General features: G+C 39.5%; 1 protein-coding gene across 5 annotated transcripts in view; it reads left to right on the forward strand.

The window, feature by feature from the left end:
• The window catches only part of LOC137596221 (rho GTPase-activating protein 42), a 68,059-nt gene that overhangs the window by 18,914 nt on the left and 27,843 nt on the right, over nt 1-21,302 (forward strand). For all 5 annotated transcript variants that reach the window (XM_068316530.1, XM_068316531.1, XM_068316532.1 and 2 more), the window contains 2 exons: nt 626-687; nt 20,915-20,986. In XM_068316530.1, coding sequence (XP_068172631.1) covers nt 626-687; nt 20,915-20,986 — 134 coding nt within the window. The remainder of the gene's footprint in view (nt 1-625; nt 688-20,914; nt 20,987-21,302) is intronic.

The following is a 21,302-nucleotide window of genomic DNA, read 5'->3' on the forward strand; positions in this document are numbered from 1 at the left end:
AGCCAAAGGTGCTTGGTATGCTACCATTAATTCTCAAATGTGGTTGACACCTGAAACAGCAGGTAACTGTGTGTGTGTGTGTGGGGGGGGGCACAGTTTAGACTGTGTCTGGGCCACTAGAGTAGAGTAGAACTTTATTTATCCCTTAAGGAGGTTCTGTCAGGGAAATTAACTTCTCCCACTACACACAGCACAGTGAGTACACATAAACACAGAAAAAACACAGAGAAAGTAGCATCAGCACCAAATAGAAAGAATAATAAATAATCCACCAAGATTATACAAATATAAGGCATGAATAGGTATAGGAATAAGAAGGCATAAATAAACATGCCTAGGTAGGCATGGGTAGAGTGAAGTGTCTGGATAGGCATGGGTAGAGTGAAGATACTGACCAGATAGGCAACAGTGTGGAGGTTGAGGTTACAACTGAGAACTCATCTGAGAACTCATCTTCAATGAATGGCCTATTTTAAAACTTTTTTCATATATTAAGCGCACTGGATTATCAGGCGCACTGTTTGTTTTTGAGAAAATTAAAGACTGTTAAGTCCGCCTAATAATGCGGTAATACTGTATTGACCAAACATGGTATTGTACAAAATTATCTGTCTGTGTATTTCAGCCCAGTCATTCAAGGAGTTTTCCCAGCTGTTGAACACTGTTGAAGAGGAAAGGAGGCGCTTGGTGAGTTTTACATTTTAAATTTAATTTACATTGCATACAAGGTTTTGTAAATGTATCAAACAAAAGAGTGGGATGCTTGTCTTACTGCTCTCAATCTGTGAGGGTAACCTTTTTGACAGAAATCGGTTTGTGCTGCACTATTTGTATTTATTTTTACTTGTCTGGGGTGTAGATATCTTGTGAAAATGAAGGAGATCTGAAGGTTCTCAAATTCCATTTTCAAACAGCTGTAAAAAGAAAAGTGTATTTCCATTGCCAGTGGAACAGTAAATCATTTTGTTACGCGGTGGAAACTATTGAAATACAGTGCGCCCTCGTTTTTTGCGGTTAATACATTCCAGGAACCACACACGATTGAGGAATCCACGATCGATATCTTAATCTATATACTGTATTTTATCATCTACAGTAATTTAAACGTTTATGAACCCTCCCCATGCTGATATTAAACCACATTCTATCTGTATTACCTTTTCCCACACTTTTATCGACTGTTTAGGGCACTTTTGTTTCTCACTAAAGTCTGAGACTAATGGAAGAGTGCACTTCCAGATGCTGTCAGCCAATAGAATGCACATACGTTTTCACGTGACTGCCTACTAAAAATCCGTGATGAGGTGGAGTCGCAATCTTTGATGCGCGAATGCGCGAGGACGCACTGTACAATGAAAATTAAATTAGGTCAAAGCTATTTTGTGTAACCAAAGTAGCAGGAAATAGATGAGAAATGGAAGCTAAAAATAGGACAACATCTTCTTTTCCTTTCGGCTTTTCCCTTCAGGGGTCGCCACGGTGAATCAGTTGACTCCATCTAACCCTGTCTTCTGCATCCTCTTCTCTCACACCAACTACCTTCATGTCCTCTTTCACTATATCCATAAATCTCCTCTTTAGTCTTCCTCTAGGCCTCCTGCCTGGCAGTTCAAAACTCAGCTTCCTTCTACGAATATATTCACTATCTCTCCTCTGGACATGTCCAAACCATCTCAGTCTGGCCTCTCTGACTTTATCTCCAAAACCTTTAACTTGTGCTGTTCCTCTGATGTACTCATTCCTGATCCTATCCTTCCTGGTCACTCCCAGAGAGAACCTCAGCATCTTCATCTCTGCTACCTCCAGCTCTGTCTCCTGTCTTTTCCTCAGTGACACTGTCTCTAGACCAAACAACATCACTGGTCTCACCACAGTTTTGTACACCTTTCCTTTCCTTTTAGCTGAAACTCTTCTATCACACATCACACTTGACACTTTCCTCCACCCATTCCATCCTGCCTGTACACGCTTCTTCACCTCTTTTCCACACTCTCCATGTCTCTCGACGGTTGACCCTTAGTACTTAAAATCCTCCACCTTCTTGATTTCTTCTCCCTGTAACCTCACTCTTCCACTTGGGTCCCTCTCATTCACACACATGTACTCTGTCTTACTGCGGCTAACCTTCATTCCTCTCCTTTCCAAGACAAACCTCCACCTCTATAGCTTCTCCTCCACCTGTTCCCTGCTCTCACTACAGATCACAATGTCATCTGCAAACATCATAGTCCATAGAGATTCCAATCTAACCTCATCTGTCAACCTGTCCATCACCACAGCAAACAAGAAGGGGCTCAGAGCTGATCCATAATGCAATCCCACTTCCACCTTGAACTCCTCTGTGTCACCTACAGCACACCTCACCACTGTCTTACAGTCCTCATAAATGTCCTGCACCGCTCTATTATACTTCTCTGCCACTCCAGACTTCCTCATCAAATACCACAGTTCCTCTCTGGGCACCCTTTCTAAGCAAGTTTCAACTACTCTTTCCCATAACTTCATTGTATGGCTCATCAGCTTTATTCCTCTGCAGTTGCCACAACTCTGCACATCTCCCTTGTTCTTAAAAATAGGCATCAGCTCACTTCTCCTACATTCCTCAGACATCTTCTCACTATCTAAGATCCTGTTGAACAACCCAGTCAGAAACTCTACTGCCACCTCTCCTAGACACTTCCATACCTTCACAGGTATACTAGTATACAGGTATATAGCATCAGGACCAAGTGCCTTTCCACTCTTCATCTTCTTCACTGCCCTTATCACTTAATCCTGACTAATCTTTGCTACTTCTTGGTCCTCAACAGCCTCTTCTAGTCTTTTCTCTCTCTCATTTTCCTCGTTCATCAACTCTTCAATGTACTCTTTCCATCTTCCCATCACATTACTGGCAACTGTCAATACACTTCCATCCCTATCCTTAATCACCCTAACCTGCTGCACATCCTTCCCATCTCTGTCTCTCTGTCTTGCCAACCTGTATAGATCAGTCTCTCCCTCCTTACTGTCCAACCTAGCATACAAATCATCATAAGCTCCTTGTTTGGCCTTTGCTACCCCTACTTTCACCTTACGCTGCATCTCCCTGTACTCTTGTCTACTCTCCTCAGTCCTCTCAGTGTCCCACTTCTTCTTAGCAAACCTCTTTGTCTGTATACACTCCTGTACCTCCTCATTCCACCACCAAGTCTCCTTATACTTTCCTTCTAAATGACACAACAAGTACTCTCCCATCTGTCTCCCTGATCACATTAGCTGTAGTTCTCCGGTCATCTGGAAGCACTTCATGACCACCCAGTGCCTGTCTTAACTCCTTCCTAAAAGTCATGCAAGACTCCTTTTTCAGCTTCCAACATTTCGTCCTCTGCTCAGCCTTTGCCCTCTTAATCTTCCTCACCACCAGAGGCCTCTTAAACACCACCATCCTATTCTATTTGGCTACACCCTCGCCTACTACTGCTACGTTGCAGTCACTGATCTCCTTCAGATTACACCGTCTACACAAGATGTAGTCTACCTGTGTGACTCTCATAGGTCATCCTATGTTCCTGCCTCTTATGGAAGAAAGTATTCACTATAGCCATTTCCATCCTTTATGCAAAGTCAACCACCATAAGTCCTTCTGCATTCCTCTCCTGGATACCAAACCTGCCCATCACCTCCTCATCTCTTCTGTTTCCTGCACCAACATGTCCATTGAAGTCTGCACCAGTGACAGCCCTCTCACTTCCAGCTATTCTATGCATCACATCATCAAAGTCCAACCAGAATTCCTCCTTCTCCTCCAGCTCACATCCTGCCTGTGGAGCATACCCACGAACAACATTGAACACCACACCTTTGATTTCTAGCTCCAGACTCATCACTCTACCTGACACTCTTTTTACCTCCAGGACATTCCTAACAAACTCCTCCTTCAAGACAACTCTTACTCCATTTTTCTTCTAGTCTACACCATGATAGAACAACTTGAATCCTGCTCTAAAATTCTAACCTTGGGACCTTTCCACCTGGTCTCCTGGACACACAGCATGTCTAACTCCTTCTTCTGCATCATGTCAACCAACTCTCTATCTTTTCCTGCCATAGTTCCAACATTCAACGTCCCTACTCTCAGTCCTATACTCTTGGCATTCCTCTTCTCTCTCTTCCTACGAACACATTTTTCTCCTCTCCTTCTTCGACCAACAGTAGTCCAATTTCCACCGGCAGCCTTTAGGTGAACAGCACCGATGGCGGTCGTTTTTAACCCGGGTCTCGACAGATCCGGTATGGAAGTCATAGATTTGAGTCACATATTTTATTTGGCAAAAGTTTTACGTCAGATGCCCTTCCTAACACAACCCTCTCTATTTATCCAGGCTTGGGACCGGCACAATAAGACACTGGCTTGTGCCCTCTTGCGGCTACATTGTCGTGTTGCGGCTACATAAAAAAAAATAGAATACATATAGGATGTATATTATCTTGTATTATATTCATATACTTGCTATATGTGATGTTATATGTGTATATACATTTTGTTTTCAACTTTTTTCAGTATTCCGATTGTCAAATAAAATAAGAAAGAAAGAAAGAAAGAAAGATTTTTTTGATTTTTGCAAAAACACTTTAATTTCATTCAAACATTTTGCAGTTTTACATTAGATGAAAGCATTTAAGTGCCTCAGAAGATCTTTTCCAAAAAAAAACTCCAATCACATTTAACATTTAGAACATTTAGAACATTTTACAATTTTTCATTAGATGAAATTTCAAAAACACTAAACACTCAAAAACATTAAACACCAAGAAACAAAGGGAAATACAATATAAAAATTAGTGCATTATAACAGGAAGTTTGCAAAAGTGAGGTGGTCATCAACTAAAGTGCATAGGACATTTTTGTAACACCAGATGTTCCTAAAGTTATTCAGGTCTTTTGTCAATTTATAGAAACCAAATTCTAGTTTTAAGCGACATCTGATGTTACAGCAAAAAACAGTAGCTGCTTCTTGAACGGTATTGTTTTCAATTTTCCTCTTCCTGGTCACATAAATTGCAAGTTTTGCCTCCCCAGAAATAAAATTTAAAAGCTGCCACTTTCTCTGATTCGATCTATTGTACCCAGCACCGTAGATGAATTTCCTGATACTAAAGTTTTCATTGAACAAGTTAAAAACATTCGTTAGAAGAGTGAAGAGCACTGCAAGTCTCCCACACTCACTGAAAGTATGAAAGACTGTCTCCTGAAGGGGACAGAAGGGACACTGGCTGGACACCGCAGGGGCAAAAACAGAGACAAAAGCATTGGAACTGACGGCACCATGCAAAATCCTCCACCGGAGGTCGGCTGTTTTTTTCTTGAGGGGAGGTTTGTACAGAAGTCTCCACTGTGGGTCAGGTCCATTTCCTGTCATCCTGTTGGCCCAGGTAGTAGGTGCTCTGTTACACAGGTTTTTCTTGTTGATCACTTTTACACATTGTTTGTACAGTATTTTTTTGTTGGCCATGTGCAGGCTGATCTGTCGTTCATCTCCGAGGAGAGGACCCTCCAGTTCTCCAAACAGGGGACTGATGTGGACCTCTGGGAAAGGATCTTTGCTGTCTGGTACAGTCCCTGTACTATAGTCCAGGAGGAGGCCTCTCTCCTTCCCGGAAAGTCTTTGCCTCCACAGTTGTAGCACCCTCTGAGCCACCCTGGTGGACTGGATGTTCAGCAGGGAGCTCACAGCCTGGGCATCCGCCAGCGCAGGCCCGGCGTTGTCCACCAGCTGCTGGAGGGTCATGGTCCTGGTTCTGCAAAGCGCTGCAGACAGACCAGGTGTGGCTCCACTGCAGACGTCCAGCCTGGCTCAATGCACTAGTGGTTCCCTCAGTAACCAGAACAAAGAGTCAGAGCTTTTTCCTGGGCTGCTTTTAAAAAGGGCCCATGACTTAAAAACACCATGATAAAACGGAGGCAAACCATTTAACTTTAGAAACTTAGAGTCCATTAAAAACAGTGCAGCATCCAGGTCCAAGTGGCTCACTCGTCTGAATATGCAGCTGGCCACCTCTCTCCACGTCAGATCCGCTGGTCCGGTCAGAAACCGCTGGATGAACTGTAATCTGAACGTGGCTGTTCTACTAGCCAGGTGGATGAGGCCCTGTCCCCCCTCCTCTCTTGATTAAAACAACACTCCTTGAGGCACCCAATGCAGCCCATCCCAGAAAAAGTTAACAAGTTTGGTCTGGATTTGGGCTAGAAACCCTGATGGGGGTTCCATACAGGCCAAGCGGTGCCACAGCTGCGAGGCTACCAGATTGTTTATCACTAAAACTCGACCTCTGTACTACATTCTGGGGAGCAACCATTTCCATTTTTTAAGTTTCCCTTCTATTTTGTCAATGACGCCCTCCCAGTTCTTCCTGGTTGTTGTCTCATTTCCCAGGTACACACCGAGATATTTGAGACCATCAGTCTTCCAACACAAGTTTTGAGGAAGAACTGGGAGGTTGCCATGCCACTCGCCAACAGCAAGGGCTTCACTTTTGTTCCAGTTTACTTTTGCAGCAGTTAAAACATTGAATGAGTTTGTCAAACCCACCAGAACATCAACATCCCTTTGGTTTTTGATAAGAACAACAACATCATCAGCATAGGCAGATAAAAGAATGTTCTCTCTAACACCAGGTAAAATCAAACCATCGATGCTTTTGCGGATTTTACAGAGGAGGGGCTCCAGAGAGAGTGCATAGAGCATTCCAGACAGGGCACAACCCAAGAAAGAAAGAATACTTTATTGATCCCCATATGGGGAAATTACTTTTTCACTCAGATGTATGTTTGTGTTAGTTACAGTGCGTGTACAGGCCCCTGAAACACAACTACAGGACACAAGGGGCCTGTGAGCATGCAATTACCTGTAGTTCACACACCATCAAACAGTGTATGGGGAGGCAGAGTGACTTTTGGGGTGCACCCTGATTGAGCAGCTTGTAAGGGGCGCCTCGGCTGTGGCTGGGAGGTGAGCCGATACCTCCACCTCCCATTGTCAGCTTACACTCCAGGTGGCTGGCCGGGAGCGGGAATCAATCCACTGATCTTCGATCCAAGGGCGATCTACTGCTGAACCACTGTGGCCCCGCAAATACTGCATTATTGACATGTTTTGACTTTTTGTCTTACCAGCGTTAATATCCTCATGTTTTTTTTAAACCTTTTTTTAATGTGTTGCTATGGCTATACACAAAATTTGTGGGTCTGCTCCACGCATAATTTTGTAGGAGTAGACATTTTAGAGAAGACTCCAGAGATGTGCCTCAAGGGAGGATTTACTTTATTCCACATGCTGTATGTACTAAAGTTTGGTATCTTGTTTATCAAGTTGGATATTCAAATTAGTTAAGCTGAAGGTTTGCACTCATTGATTTTGTTACTGCTTAGACATTTTCCTTTGGACACTGCAACCTTTTTACTGCCACTATTTTCAAGAAGTAAATTTCAGTGTTTCATATCAGAGATATACTTTGGAGAAATATAAAGATTGGGACTATTGAGGAGGCATTTAGTATAAGTTTTCACATAGTAATTGTTATTTTAAAGTTATTGCAATGAAGTAAATCAACATTGTTTCCATATAAATGTACATGTTCATGTTTTTGGACAAAAACCTGCATGTTTTTGGAGTTGAGAGGAAATCAGGGAACCCAGAGACAACCCACGCAGACACAGGGAGAACATATAAACTCCCCTCAGAAAGGACTTGAACTCTCTTCTCAGCCTTCTTACTGTGAGGCGACAGTGCTACCCACTGTGCCGTGAATGGATTGATGGATATACAGATGTAATTAATCGTAGCATGAATGTCTATTGACATTTAGCTACTTAAACACAAGGTTAAGTTATATGCATTAATGTTAAATCTCAAGTTTATTTGACCTAATGAAAAGTTATTCCTCCCGGTATTCAACCTACAACTTAATTGTTTGATGAAAACTGTTGACCTAAAATGAAGGTAATGGGTCACTGCTGTTCAGGACATAGAATATTCTTTTTTATACTTTAATTTAACTAGCATACAGAGATTCTACAATGAATCATACTGCTTGTAGACCTTGTTTTTTAGCCTTTTTATAAAGCTTTGATACACAAAATTTACTTTTAGATTTGTAGAAACTTGGTGGGAAGGTTGATTGTGTGGCAGGTATGAAATTAATTCACTTTCACATTTTTGCTGGAGCCTATCTCAGTAGACTATAAGTGAACAGTTTTCCAGAACAACATTAGTTTGTTTTGCCATGCCATTATTCTTTAAGAATTCCTGAACCCGTTTATGAAATCTTGAATAGGCTCAGTGAATACCTGTTAAAATATATAGAGAGTGTTAAGTAATTTAGATACAACATGCCAGGAATACTTTTTAGGGCCCCAGATTTTTCCTACATTTCCCAGTTTGGGATAAATAAAGTATATCTATCTATCTATCTATTGAATCTATATTTATCAGCATTAAATTAACTCCAAATACTTAATTCATATTGATACATACATACCCAGAATGTAACGTTGTAATCTGTCAGTAACAGATATCTGCTTTGTAGGCTGGTTTATGATAGCAGTTTACTTTTATGTTTTTATGGTATTTCAAAACACAGACAGTACAGTCATATGACATTCAAACTGCAGTGTAGAGATGAGGTATTGATTGTCAAAGAGAGATGGCAAAGGAGAAAAATCAGCTAAATGCCAATGGCTCAAATATTGGTTTATTTGTCAAACCTTTTTGTACTAAACATGCTTAAACTAAACTACCTGTTAAATGTGACAGCACAAAGAGGAAATTCCTTAAATGCTTTCCAGAGCACAGCTGTCACAATGTGTGCATCTGGTTGGGTTACAAAGCCAGAAAAATGCCAATTACGAGAGGGTTTGACACAGTTGTTCTGCACAATTCATCACAAAAATAACAACAAGAATTTATGGCAGATGGTGTTTATATTTGTATGGTTTGTTCCTGCTAATATGTTAGACAGATGTGACGTAGCCAAACATGAGTAAAATAAACTGAGTGGTGTAAACTTTCAGCAGTGGATCCTGACATTAAACTGACATCTACCACCCCCTTATCCCATTTTGAAGCTGGACTGAATCTGTGAGCTAATAATAGAATGGCACGGACTGTTAAGAGTTAATGAAACCCAGACATATTAAAGGAGGCAGTGAGAAAACCTATATTGCTCAAAATGAGTGTCCTGTCCTTTGTGGAAAATCAACTAAGATAGTAGATATCAAAGGTGGCTTTGCAGCATTGTATAGTTTCTTACAAATAGCCTAATTGCTGCAGGCCTTGTCAAGCCTGAAATGTTTTATTGTATGTTGGATTGGTAGGTGGCCAAGTGGGAATTCTTTTTGCTTGTGTTCTTTTTGGTTGGCTTACCAACTACCTATGTGTGTTATTCTAGAGGAAGACTCTGAATACAATTTTAAAGAGAAATAGATTTCTTTGGCTTTTGAATTCCCTTGCTAATGTTTTTTTTTCAGCAGCTAAGAAGTGGTTGGAGTTCTGCATTGACAGAGTCAGTATAATACTGCTAAGCACGGTTGGCATTTAGGTGTTGAAGGACAGTGGCACAATGCAAAGATGTAAGTTTTTGTGGTGATGAGTGTGTATTGGTTCATCCATAGGTCACCCTGACTGCCATAGTCCAATGCAAATGTAGACTGGTATAGAGCCTGATGAAAGCATATATCTTAATTATGTTTACCCATTTTCAGTGTTAATCTGTAATAATAAGAATGTGTTGGAAAAGCTGCAGAGCATGCTGTAGACCACAGTGCGTATAAAAGCCAAGAAAGGAAAAAATAATTCTGTTGTGAATAATTGTGTTGTTGGTGGTTGCAATTGATGGGCCTGGGAAGTGAAGCAGGGCTGAGAGCTCTGTTGATGTGTGGTGACAGCTAGTTTCACATTGCTTGTTTCTGGTTGTGTAACCAAATTGTAAATGAAAATACTCCTGTCTTCATTCTGTTACATAGAACAGTAAAAAACACATAAAACCAGAAAGATACAGAAAGCCCATAATGCTGGCAATTAAGTTCAAATATGAAGTCACCCCATGAGTGCAGACTGAGGAACAGCTACAAGTTTGGTTCCACTTGTCGTCATGCAATTGAATGGAATTGTTGTTTCAAACGTACAGCAGCTCACACGGCATCATACTTCAAGTCCATCCTGGATTTAGCGAAGTTAGCTCAAGTAAGAATCACAAGATATGTGATAGCCTTTAGAAAAAAATTAACATGGCTGTCCTCTCACAATAGACGGAAAATATTCCATAGAAGACTAGGAGACTGAAGTACTAATTAACAAGAGGAAGCAGAGGCACTCTTACTTAATGTGCTCCTGGTTGGACCTGAAGAACAGCCAGTTGTGCTGGCAGGGTAATGGTGACACAGAGGTTGGTGAAGCAACCTCCACCTAATTCTTGATGGTACCCAGCTATGTCCTGTATTAACTCAGCCTGTCTCATGGCCTGGAGAGACCATTGTAGTTTTGTGCCAGTTTCGTTTTCTTTTTTTTGTTTATACTGTACATAAGACCCTTTTTTCCCCTGGGAATCAAGCAAAAGCAATGCTCACCGGTGATGTTCATGGGGAAGATTATTACTGTCATTGATACAGACCTCCCTTCCATGGCTCCAAAGCCTTCTTTATCCATTCCAATTAAAGGAATGTGACTGGTGTCATGAGTATCAAGCAGGCCCCACATGGCCTGACTCCCGAACATTTTATTGCTGTTAACTGAGCGTTTGAGGGAGCTCTCAGTCCAGAGGGGCAAACTTCACAAGCCCAAGGGTTTTTCCTTTGGGACTATTGGGGTCTGGACTTGAAACTGGAATAACTGGCCACACTTCAGATAGGACTGCCATGTTACTACATACCCTTCATGCTTCCATGTTGCTTCCATGATTCCAACATGGAAGCATTTTGGAATCATGGTGCAGAGCAAACCAAGCACACCTACTTGTCTTTGTGGACCAGAAGATCATGCTATTCCCACATGGTCAGTTTAATGGAGAAAGGCGTTATCAGCCCCAAAGTAGCTGCCAAATATGGCCATGTGGTGAACTGCTGGCTTTTGAATGTTGTAATAATCTCATGTACAATTTCAGAGAAATACACTGCCTGGCCAAAAAAAAAAGTCACCGTTCGGGTTTCAATAAGCAAATTGCAGTGTTATGATCAGGGGCTGCTTCGGTTGGTCAAGTCTAGACTCAGCAATATTATTCAGAAAAAAAATTAAGTGAGATGAGTATCTGAATGTACTGAATGACCAGGCAACCCCATAAATGGATTTATTCTCCCGGATGGCAAGATCATATTCCAGGACAACAATGCCTAAATTTATCGGACTCTAATTGTGAAAGAGCGGTCCAGAGAGTGTGAGGAATCATTTTGACACATCAATTGGCCCCCACAGTCCTGAGCTTAACCCCATTCAAAGTCTATGGGATGTACTGGAGAAGCTCTTGCAGAGTGGTTTGACTCCTGTCGTTAATACAAGAACTCGGCCAAACATTAATGCAATTCTGAACAGAAATAAATGCTGTGACGTTGTACGAGGTTGTTGAAACAATGCCGCGGCAAATGCGCACTGCAATTAAAGCTACAGGCAGTCCCACAAAATAGTAGAGTGTGTGACTTTTTTTTGGGCTGGGCAGTGCACCTGTAGAGGTATAGTGTGGCCATATAAGGTCCCAGAGTTTGTCCACTTCTATATGGGGACTGTGTAATGCATGTTTAATCAGAGCAGAAGTGGAGAAGTGTTAAGCAGACTAGCTTGAGAAACCCATTCAGTGGGCACTTTTAATGCTGGAGGGGGCAGATGGGTTTTGGAACAGCATATGCTGCCATCTTGACAAGGATGTCCCTGCTTATTCCAACAAGATAATGCCGAGCCCCATTCTGTGCATTATACAACAGTGTGGCTTTTGAATAATAGAGTCCAGGTACTAGACTGGCTTAACTGCAGCCCAAACCGATCTCCATTAAAAATGCATGGTGCCTCACAACCAAGTGCAACAATAGAAACCTAAGACTCTGAAGAAAATGCAGTTGTTTATAAAGACAGAATGGGTGAGAATTTTCTTTCCGAATTTAACAGCAGTTAGTGTGCCCTCTTCCCAAATGGAAGTGTTATTAAAGGAAAGGGTTATGTAACACTCATCCTGTCCCAACTTTTCTGAAAGGTACTTATATGCATATAATTATTATTCCGCTTTTATCAACATTTTACGTAATGTCCGGGCATTACTGTAAATGAATTATGTCAGAATGAAAAGACACTTTAAATTGCTCAATTATCAGGTAATTATGACAAATGTATCCACCGTAGCGAGTCACGGGGAGCTGGATCCTATCCCAGCTGGCATAGGGCGTGAGACGGGGGACACTCCGGGCACGACACCAGTGCACCGCGACATACAAACACGCACACACACTCACTCCTACGGGCAATTTGGGAACGGCCAATCAACCTGAAACGCATGCTTTTGGAGGTGGAAGGAAGCCGGAGAACCCGGAGAGAACCCACGCAGACACGGGGAGAGCATGCAAACTCCGCACAGAGCGGGACTGGAACCCGTGTTGTGAGGCGACAGCGCTAACCACTGCGCCACTGTGCCGCCGTAAAAGAAACAGGCAAATAAAAACATTTTATGTTAAATGCTGTAGTGATAGTAATGACCTAAAAAATAAATGGAATCAGGCTGCAGTTTTGTGTGATTTATCCTTCATTTAAATGAGGAAAGTCAAGCTTGGTAAGCATACAGGCTTTAGAAATATCTGGTTATGATCTGGCATAAATCAATGTGATATTTATCGTTATCAGTTATCTGTATAAACCAAGTGAAAAGGAGAGTGAATTCACGATTGTGGTGGCAAAAGTTTAACTGGAAAAACAGTTATTCGCTCACTGTAGTTCTCTGAATATGTGAGCGTAAAATACTGCATAATTTTCAGTTAGCTTGTCTGTGTCCCAAAAGTGAAAGTAAATTCAACTTCTGTCTGGAATGAGATTTACGCTGCAAAAGTATTTTCTTTTCTTTTTTTTTTAATTTAACAACACAGTAGCTCATGGGTGACTGTGCCGGCCTGTGAGGAACTGAGGAATGTCCTGTTGACCATGAAACAGCAGTGTGAAATAAAGACAGTCTTTGTTCTAGGCAAAATAGTGTCCTGTTTAATGAAAGTCAGAAAGTAGAGCAGGGAGTATCAAACCTTTGTGTTATCTACATAACAGATAAAATGAATTCAGTTAGCATTTTTACCTCAAAATGTTAAACAATACAAACACTTTTTAAAGTAGCACTTCAGTGATTTTTAATAGTCCCAGATTGCATGCAAGATACAGTATATGTAAAATATAGTAATACTGTGTAGTGTATAAATTAAGTTTTAAAAATTAAGCCTTAATACAAAATATCAGTATTTAGTATTAAGTATTAGTATTATATAATTTGAACTGCCAGGCAGGAGGCCTAGAGGAAGACTAAAGAGGAGGTTTATGGATGTAGTGAAAGAGGACATGAAGGTAGTTGGAGTGAGAGAAGAGGATAAAGAAGTCAGGGTTAGATGGAGGCAATTGATTCGCTGTGGTGACCCCTGAAGGGAAGGATTTTTGGATGATTTTTTTAAAAATATCAAGCATGTCAGAAAGTAAATTAAAATGTGTTTTTTGCTTATTGTCACTATTATTGATTTGCTTTTGACTAAAACAAGCAAGGACATAAGCCTCATAGGATCTGATGAAAGGCTTTTATGCTGTGATTTAGGCATTCTTTTACCTGTACTTCTTTTTTCTTTGTCATTCGTCTTTCTGTATGTGTGACTTTTCTATTGGAAGGTCACAGATTCCTCTGACAAAAAACATTTTTTTGTGTCAACTATTAAAGAAATGAGAGGTAAAGAAGTCGTTTTGACAATCCATAGAAAACCTGTTGACAACATCATACAATGTGTGCTTGTGTGTGTGTGTGTGTGTGTGTGTGTGTGTGTGTGTGCGTGTGTGTGTGTGTGTGTGTGTGTGTGTGTGTGTGTGTGTGTGTGTGTGTGTGTGTGTGTGTGTGTGTGTGTGTGCGTGTGCCATGGAGGAACTGAATCCCACAGAAGTTTTCCCACATGAGAATTTACACAGTATGTCCTATTTTCCTGACGGTTCAGGTCTATGTTATCGATTAGATTAAGTATTTTACTTCTTACATCTGCAGACCTGCTGACAAATTTTGTCACTTACTCAGGATTTGCTATAAATTGCCAGGTTTACCAGCTCACTGACAGCTAACCATGCTTTTTCAGAAACCAACTGAGTGTTTTATGATTAAAGGAAGGTGTAGTAAATGTTTAGCTTAAGTGTATGGGTACTGCAGCTTTAGGACAGTTGTGTTTTTGTTACGGCTCAAATAATTTGGTCCTCTCACACACTTGACTGAGTTTCTTCTTTTGGCACACAAGTGTCATGAGAAAATAATGACACCATTTTAAAGTTTATATTTTCACCCACTGCTTGGTAAATACTTAAAGAGATATACTTAAAGCTCATCTAATGTCACAGATTTTTTTGAAAACGCAACTTTTTAAAAACACATCGAAAAACAAAAAAGTTGCGTTTTAAAAAAATCCGTCATCATGTGGACGGGGCCTACAAAACAAAGTTAATAAATTCATATTGAAATGCTTTTTTAAATTTGTGTATTCATTCATTCATTTTCCTCTGCTTTATCCGCCGTAGTGGCTCACGGAGAGCTGGAGCCTATCCCAGCTGGCATAGGGCGTGAAGCGGGGGACACTCTGGGCACGACACCAGTGCACTGCGGGACATTTATTTAATTTTTTATTTCACATTTTATAAATAACGCTATGCTAGAAATGTTTTTTTTTCTGGGTTAAAAAATGAAAGAGACAAAAGAAAAAAAAAATTCCCCTTTTTTGGGAGAAATCAGTGTCGCGTATATAATTTACAGTCATATATAAGCTATATTAAATCATCCTCAAACTGTATTGAAACTGCCTTTCAATCTCTCAGAGACTGCACTTAAAACAAATAGAAAGTCCTCGTGGGACCCACAAAGACGGTACTGTCTCTATTTCAGTGGCTGCTTCACATCCTTGTTTAGCATCATTGTCTGATGAAATGTTTTGGACACGCATGTACTCTCACACTGTGCCATGGCTCTGCCTGCAAAGGGTTTGTTTTTTATTTTATAGCTCTTAAAGTTCAGTACTGTTGATGGCAGTGCTATACCAGATCCTCACACAAAGAAACACACACACACACACACACACAAACACACACACATGCACATACATTCACACTCAATCTGCACAGACACGGCTGAAGCACAAAGCTATTACACTCCCACATTTAATAAAGGTCATATTACACCATCAGCATAAAATTAGGAGTTTTATTCTGTCATGATGGGGGCAATAATATTTATTATTCATTTAAGACATTAATTAGGTTTGTGGGGCTTTGCTTAGACCTACTTTATGAGTGAAATTAAGTCCTTTTTGTTGCTGCTACTACTGTCATTGCGTCTATTGGTGTTGCTTATGTTTGTATTTATTTGTTATTCAACTAATGAGCATCAAACAAACTTCTGAAAAATATTTCATTTTGGCCATGTTTCATAAACAATCTTTTGCACAAACGTTCATGTTCTGGAGAGTATGCTTTCTAAAGGGCCAAAATGACATGACTGCAAGTCAATCAGCATAGTAGCACATTATATGTTCACCTTCCTTTTGTCATTGTTTAGCTGGAACACTTTTGGGGGACCGATTAACATAAGCTGAAAAGAAAAAAATACATTTTGAGAAAAATAACAACTGAGCTATGAAGAAATTCTACACCTTCGGTCACCGCTTTTGATATTCACTTAACGTAGTATATTTTGGGGCAGGGGTGATCACAAATGTTAGATTACACCGTACACTTCACTAGCACCAATCATGCCGTTGACCAGCATAAATTGATCATTTAATTAACTACAAATAAAAAATGCAAATTCCAACCCATGGTATGATTTTTGTATACAATACATGACATGTTGATATGAATACTTTGTTTATAAATTTTCATTTGACTTAATTACAGTATAAACTAATTTTGTAGTACTGCTTAACCACATAAGAGCAAATGTCATCTGGTTATTTAATGTTCATTAAACCTACTGTATGGTAACCATGTACAGTATACAGTATAGTTTTTCACAAAACATGCCATGGTGGCAGGACTAGAAGGTTAGATAAATGGCCAAAATGCAAAAAACAATATGTCCAACACTCTGTTTTACACAAGAAAAACACAACCGTACTATCTAACCACAAGGAAATCTGTCCAGCAGCAACTATCAACATTCTACCGCTAAACCTGTCCACGTCTCATTGGTTAATATTACATTTAATAAACTGATACAATTATACATTCAAATCAGCTGCATGTAATTCTCAAAGACCTTCAATGATCAATCACATATGACATGAATTTAGAAGACCTTGTGTAAAAATTTAATCATATCCCAAGAAGAAGGCCATTGTCCTTATGCAAAGTTAATACTACACACTTCTGTCATGGAGACATCTTTACAGCCTCAAGGTAGAGGGACATAATGTGAGAAGATTTTTGATTATTCTTTACATGACAGGAACCTCTACCCATAACTTTGTGAGATATTTTAATTTTTCTGTTTGAGTTTAGTAGGCTATTAAAATTTAGGCTCATTCTCATTTCTCTACAGAAGTTAAATTCAAAATTTTACCCTTACCTACTTGCATAGGTCAAACATCAAAGCTAGTGCTCTGACTTACTGCCATAGATCAAAGGACTAGCTTTGATCTATGGCAGTAGTCTTACTCACACTGGCATTCTCCCTCATCTTTCTATCTTATCCGGTTCCTCAGTCAAGTGTACCTAAGCGGAATTTCTCATTTCATCCCCTTTGCCAGCCAAGTAATTGTGTTTTTTGTTTCATCTTTCTATATCTTTGCAACGGTTGCAAAGATATTTGGTGGACTAACTAACAGACGAACACACAAACAATGACAATTACAATACATCACCTCTTTGAAACGTGATGTAATTAATACATATCATGAAATACATTTACAAAGACAAGAAAATGTAGAATCTTCAGCTGTTCATGCCTACAAGAAGCTCATCAGCTTGTTTCATTTGGCCATAAAGAAACAAATATATTAAGGTCTACCTATCTAACTCCATATCTGTCTACCCATGTGCACACTGAGCTCATCAATTTGATAAAATCTTCCCAGGTAGATATAATAAGCTTTTAGAAACTGTACACAAGTAAGAAAATCCAATCACAATTATCCAGCCTTAACATGTTAGTTTGATAGGTTGGAGCACCTTCGCATTCATTATAATAATGTTATCACATAAGAGAGAGTCAGGAACAACAACATCCTTGTGGTGTGATCCTCTAACAGGGAATAAAATGAGAGGGTCAGATTTTTTTTTGTTGGACACTGTCAAACATAGTTGGATACCTATAGATTAAATGGAAGATATTGAAATAATGGTGTGTCAAATGTTCTCTGTGTCTGCGTTGGTTTATCTCCAGGTTCTCCGGCTTCCTTCGAACTCCAAAATCCACGTACAGTATTTCAGGTCAATTGATCCTTTCCAATTTGCTCGTAGGTGTGAGTGTGTGCGTAAGTGGTTGTTTGTCTTTCGTGTGGCTCCACAGTGCACCAGTGACACATCCAGAGCGTACCCTTGCCTCCCGCTCACAGTCCACTGTAAAAGGCTCCATAAACCCCAGTGACTCAAAAAAGCAGAAGAAATGAACAGAAAATGAAGGATTGAAGGAATGACTGTATCAGTACCGTATGTCTTCTTGCTGATGTAAATTTGAGCAAGATATTTAACCTTCATTTGCTCCATGGACATCATTAGGGCTTTCCACTGTTCATCAGAGACGGGTCAAATGCAGATTACAAATTTCTCAACATTGTGCTTAATATGATTGCATCTCATTATATGTATTATTCATAAAAGCTTTTTCTTTTTAGGCAATTCTTAATATTGTCTAATAAGATACAAAAATGTCATGACCTACTTGTCAGAGGAATTTACTACATGGGTAGAGTTAGCAAATTGCAAGTGACAAGCACAAACTGATTTAACACCCACCTGCCAATGCCCAGTTGGCTTTGCCAAAACCCTGTTATCTGCCTCCATACTTTGTATGTGAGAGTGAAATTGGTAAACAATAACAACGGATACACTTTTGCATTTGAATGGAGCTTTTATGATTCTCCTTCAGCTGGCAAAAAATTGGTGTGTGTATGTGTATTTTTGCTTGATCATGTGCAAAGATATTCAGTTGATTTGTGGTGATGAAGCAAGGCATTAGGTGCATAAAGCGGGCTGTTTCATGTGAGGACGTTGTGAGATGAAATGGTCGAAAAGCCTATAAAAGTTATTTATAACCCAGTTGTACATGTATCCTACAGCACTGTATATGTATGCCCTAAAATCCATTTCAATAGATCTAAAACACTCTGTATTTTATTGTACCATTTTCAGAATAAACCAAATGTTTTTGTCTAATAATCTGTTAACAATGTGTGAACAAATCAGGTATTGTTTTTGGACAAATGGTATTACAGTGGTATTGTATCGTATGCTACCAACAAGAGCATCCCTTAGAGATGGTTATCTGCTGACTTCTCATTGAGTTATACTGTACTTGTATATCCATTGTAAGGAATAATCAGAATATAATGCATTCATATTTTTTTTTCAAACAGTGTTAGAGAAAACTAAAATTTGAAGAAATTCTGAAATAGATTTTGGATATCAAAATGATTTCAATTGCTCCACTTTGCATGTATCAATTTGGTCTGGACTTGTTATAATGCGTCTTAAATTAACCTCAGAGCAAGAAATATTCCACTTGATATTTGGACTGGTAAAAGCAGGAGCAAAGGAAATAGGACACATTGACATTCCTCCCCCTATCTGGTAATGAAATTGTTCAGCACTATTGCATCCTTTCACACCGTGCTTGCTCATATGAATTTAATCCTGTTTAGAGAGGCTGTTGCTGAGGGCATTCGGCACAATGCCAGTTTGAAGCTAATCCATTGAGTTTTAAATAAGTAGGCCTCAAATATAGATATCTCTATCATCCTATTGGAACTTAACAAATGATAAATATGAGATCTTGACAATTATAAATCTTGACATGGTAATTAAATTGTGTGTGCGTGTGTGTGTGTGTGTGTGTGTGTGTGTGTGTGTGTGTGTGTGTGTGTGTGTTCCCATATTGTTAGAACTCTAATAGTGTTTCCTTAATGTGACTCAAGTATGGTAGATAAGAAACAATGACATTCTCAAATTGGCAGATGAGTATAATTTTCTCTGTTGATACAGTAGATGTCATGATGACTTTAATAGGACTGGTGGTTTTCTACAGCTAGATTTGATGACCCCCAAATATCCTTTACACTCCAGATAGAGTGTGATTTGTAGCAGTGTTGCAGTGTTTTATCTGTTTTATTGACAGAAGTCACTTTGAAAACCTCATTGAGTACAGCCAATGGTGCAGTTTTTGAATAGTTATATTTTATGTTAAGTGATTTCTACATGCTTTTAAATTCATTCAAATTTGTGTAATATTAGGGTTGTCATTAATTTTAATTAGTCTTGTCATTATTTAGTCTATAATCATCAAAGTTATAAAATTCAAACATTTGTGACAGTCAATATGATCAGTGCAGTCAACAGTGATATGAAACAACATTTGTGCACCAAAATGTTGTATTCCTGCCAGAATGATAATAAATAGTGAATTATACATCTCAAAAAGGTATCTGTCTGTATTATTATTTTCTCTTTTAAATACAAGGGAACAAGGAAATACATTTGAATTACAAGTTTACACCATTATATAGTGGTTAATGCATGTGAAAGGGGAAGGAAACATTACATAGTAGTATTTCATGAATTCACTCATTCTCCTTGGCTTATGGAGCTGGCGGGGTTATTTTGGGACAATGAAAATGTACTGTGATTAATGATGGAAACAACAACTCCATCTTGAGTTGTGTGTGTGTTCAGGGGACTATAGCTGAGGAGCTGATAGTCCATCGAAGCCACCACCTCTAAATTAGTGTTGATATCATAGATGTATGATTGAGCTCAGCCCTTATTTTATGACTTATACTCACCACACAGAATAACATCTTAAATCAACCTAAGAGTCATGTCTTTCGTGACAGTTTCTCCCATAGAGCAGCCCCACTAGTTGGATGTCATCTGATCTCAGGGGAAGAAAGACCATCCACAGGAAATTCAGCAGCACCTTAATGGCACCTTTCCGATATACTCACTCGCAAAGATTGAGCCTGGACTGTAATTGGCACAATATATCACACCATATCTATTTCTGTCTCCAAAGAGAGAAAGAGGCCCCAGGAGAGACCTTTTACTCTGGTCATGATGCGAGAGAGGTCACCAATATGTGGAGACATACCTCAAACATTTAAATGCATTGCAGACAGAAGGTGTAAAACTCCCTCATCCGCTGTGCTGTGTCATATTTCAGCCATGTCTGACAATGCTGGAGCTATTTGTGCTTTACAGCACAAATAGCTCCATTTTCTTGTATCTAGCAGAACCATTGTTGACTACCCTATGTCCTATCTTAGCTGAATTAATTTCAGGTGCATCATATTTACACCCTGTTTATGGTCACAGGCTTAGGAGATAAGAATTAATGATTTCTCTATCCTCAAATAGTGTATGGATGCAAACCTTCTGTATTGATTTTGAATATATTTATATCTGTAGTCAACCAATTACATCTGCTGGTCCAAGATTGGTCTATACCTGTATTTTCTATATTTTTTTTATTTCAGATCCAGAATGCAGATGATGTGTTGATTTCTCCATTGGAAAAATTTCGGAAGGAGCAAATTGGCGTAGCAAAGGTAAGACACCACCACCACAGATAATTAGCAGGAGAATAGCAGGCAATATTTTACACAGTCTTACATTTGACTCGTGTCTTCATCCCCTTCATCTCCCCTACATATGCACCAGTTAATTGAAGATAAAATGTGACACTGCTAAGAGATGTGGTTTAGTCAAACTTTTAGGAGTGGAATAATATAAAACATTACTGCTCATGAGTTGAAAAGATCATCAGTTTTGTAGGCTGACTTGTTTATGTTTATTTGAAGGAAGCATATTGAACCAAAATTATCTGGCTTTGGCAGGCACTCTTCCAAATAGAATATTATATGC

This window comes from Antennarius striatus, chromosome 6, assembly GCF_040054535.1.
Source record: "Antennarius striatus isolate MH-2024 chromosome 6, ASM4005453v1, whole genome shotgun sequence".
Taxonomy (NCBI): domain Eukaryota; kingdom Metazoa; phylum Chordata; class Actinopteri; order Lophiiformes; family Antennariidae; genus Antennarius; species Antennarius striatus.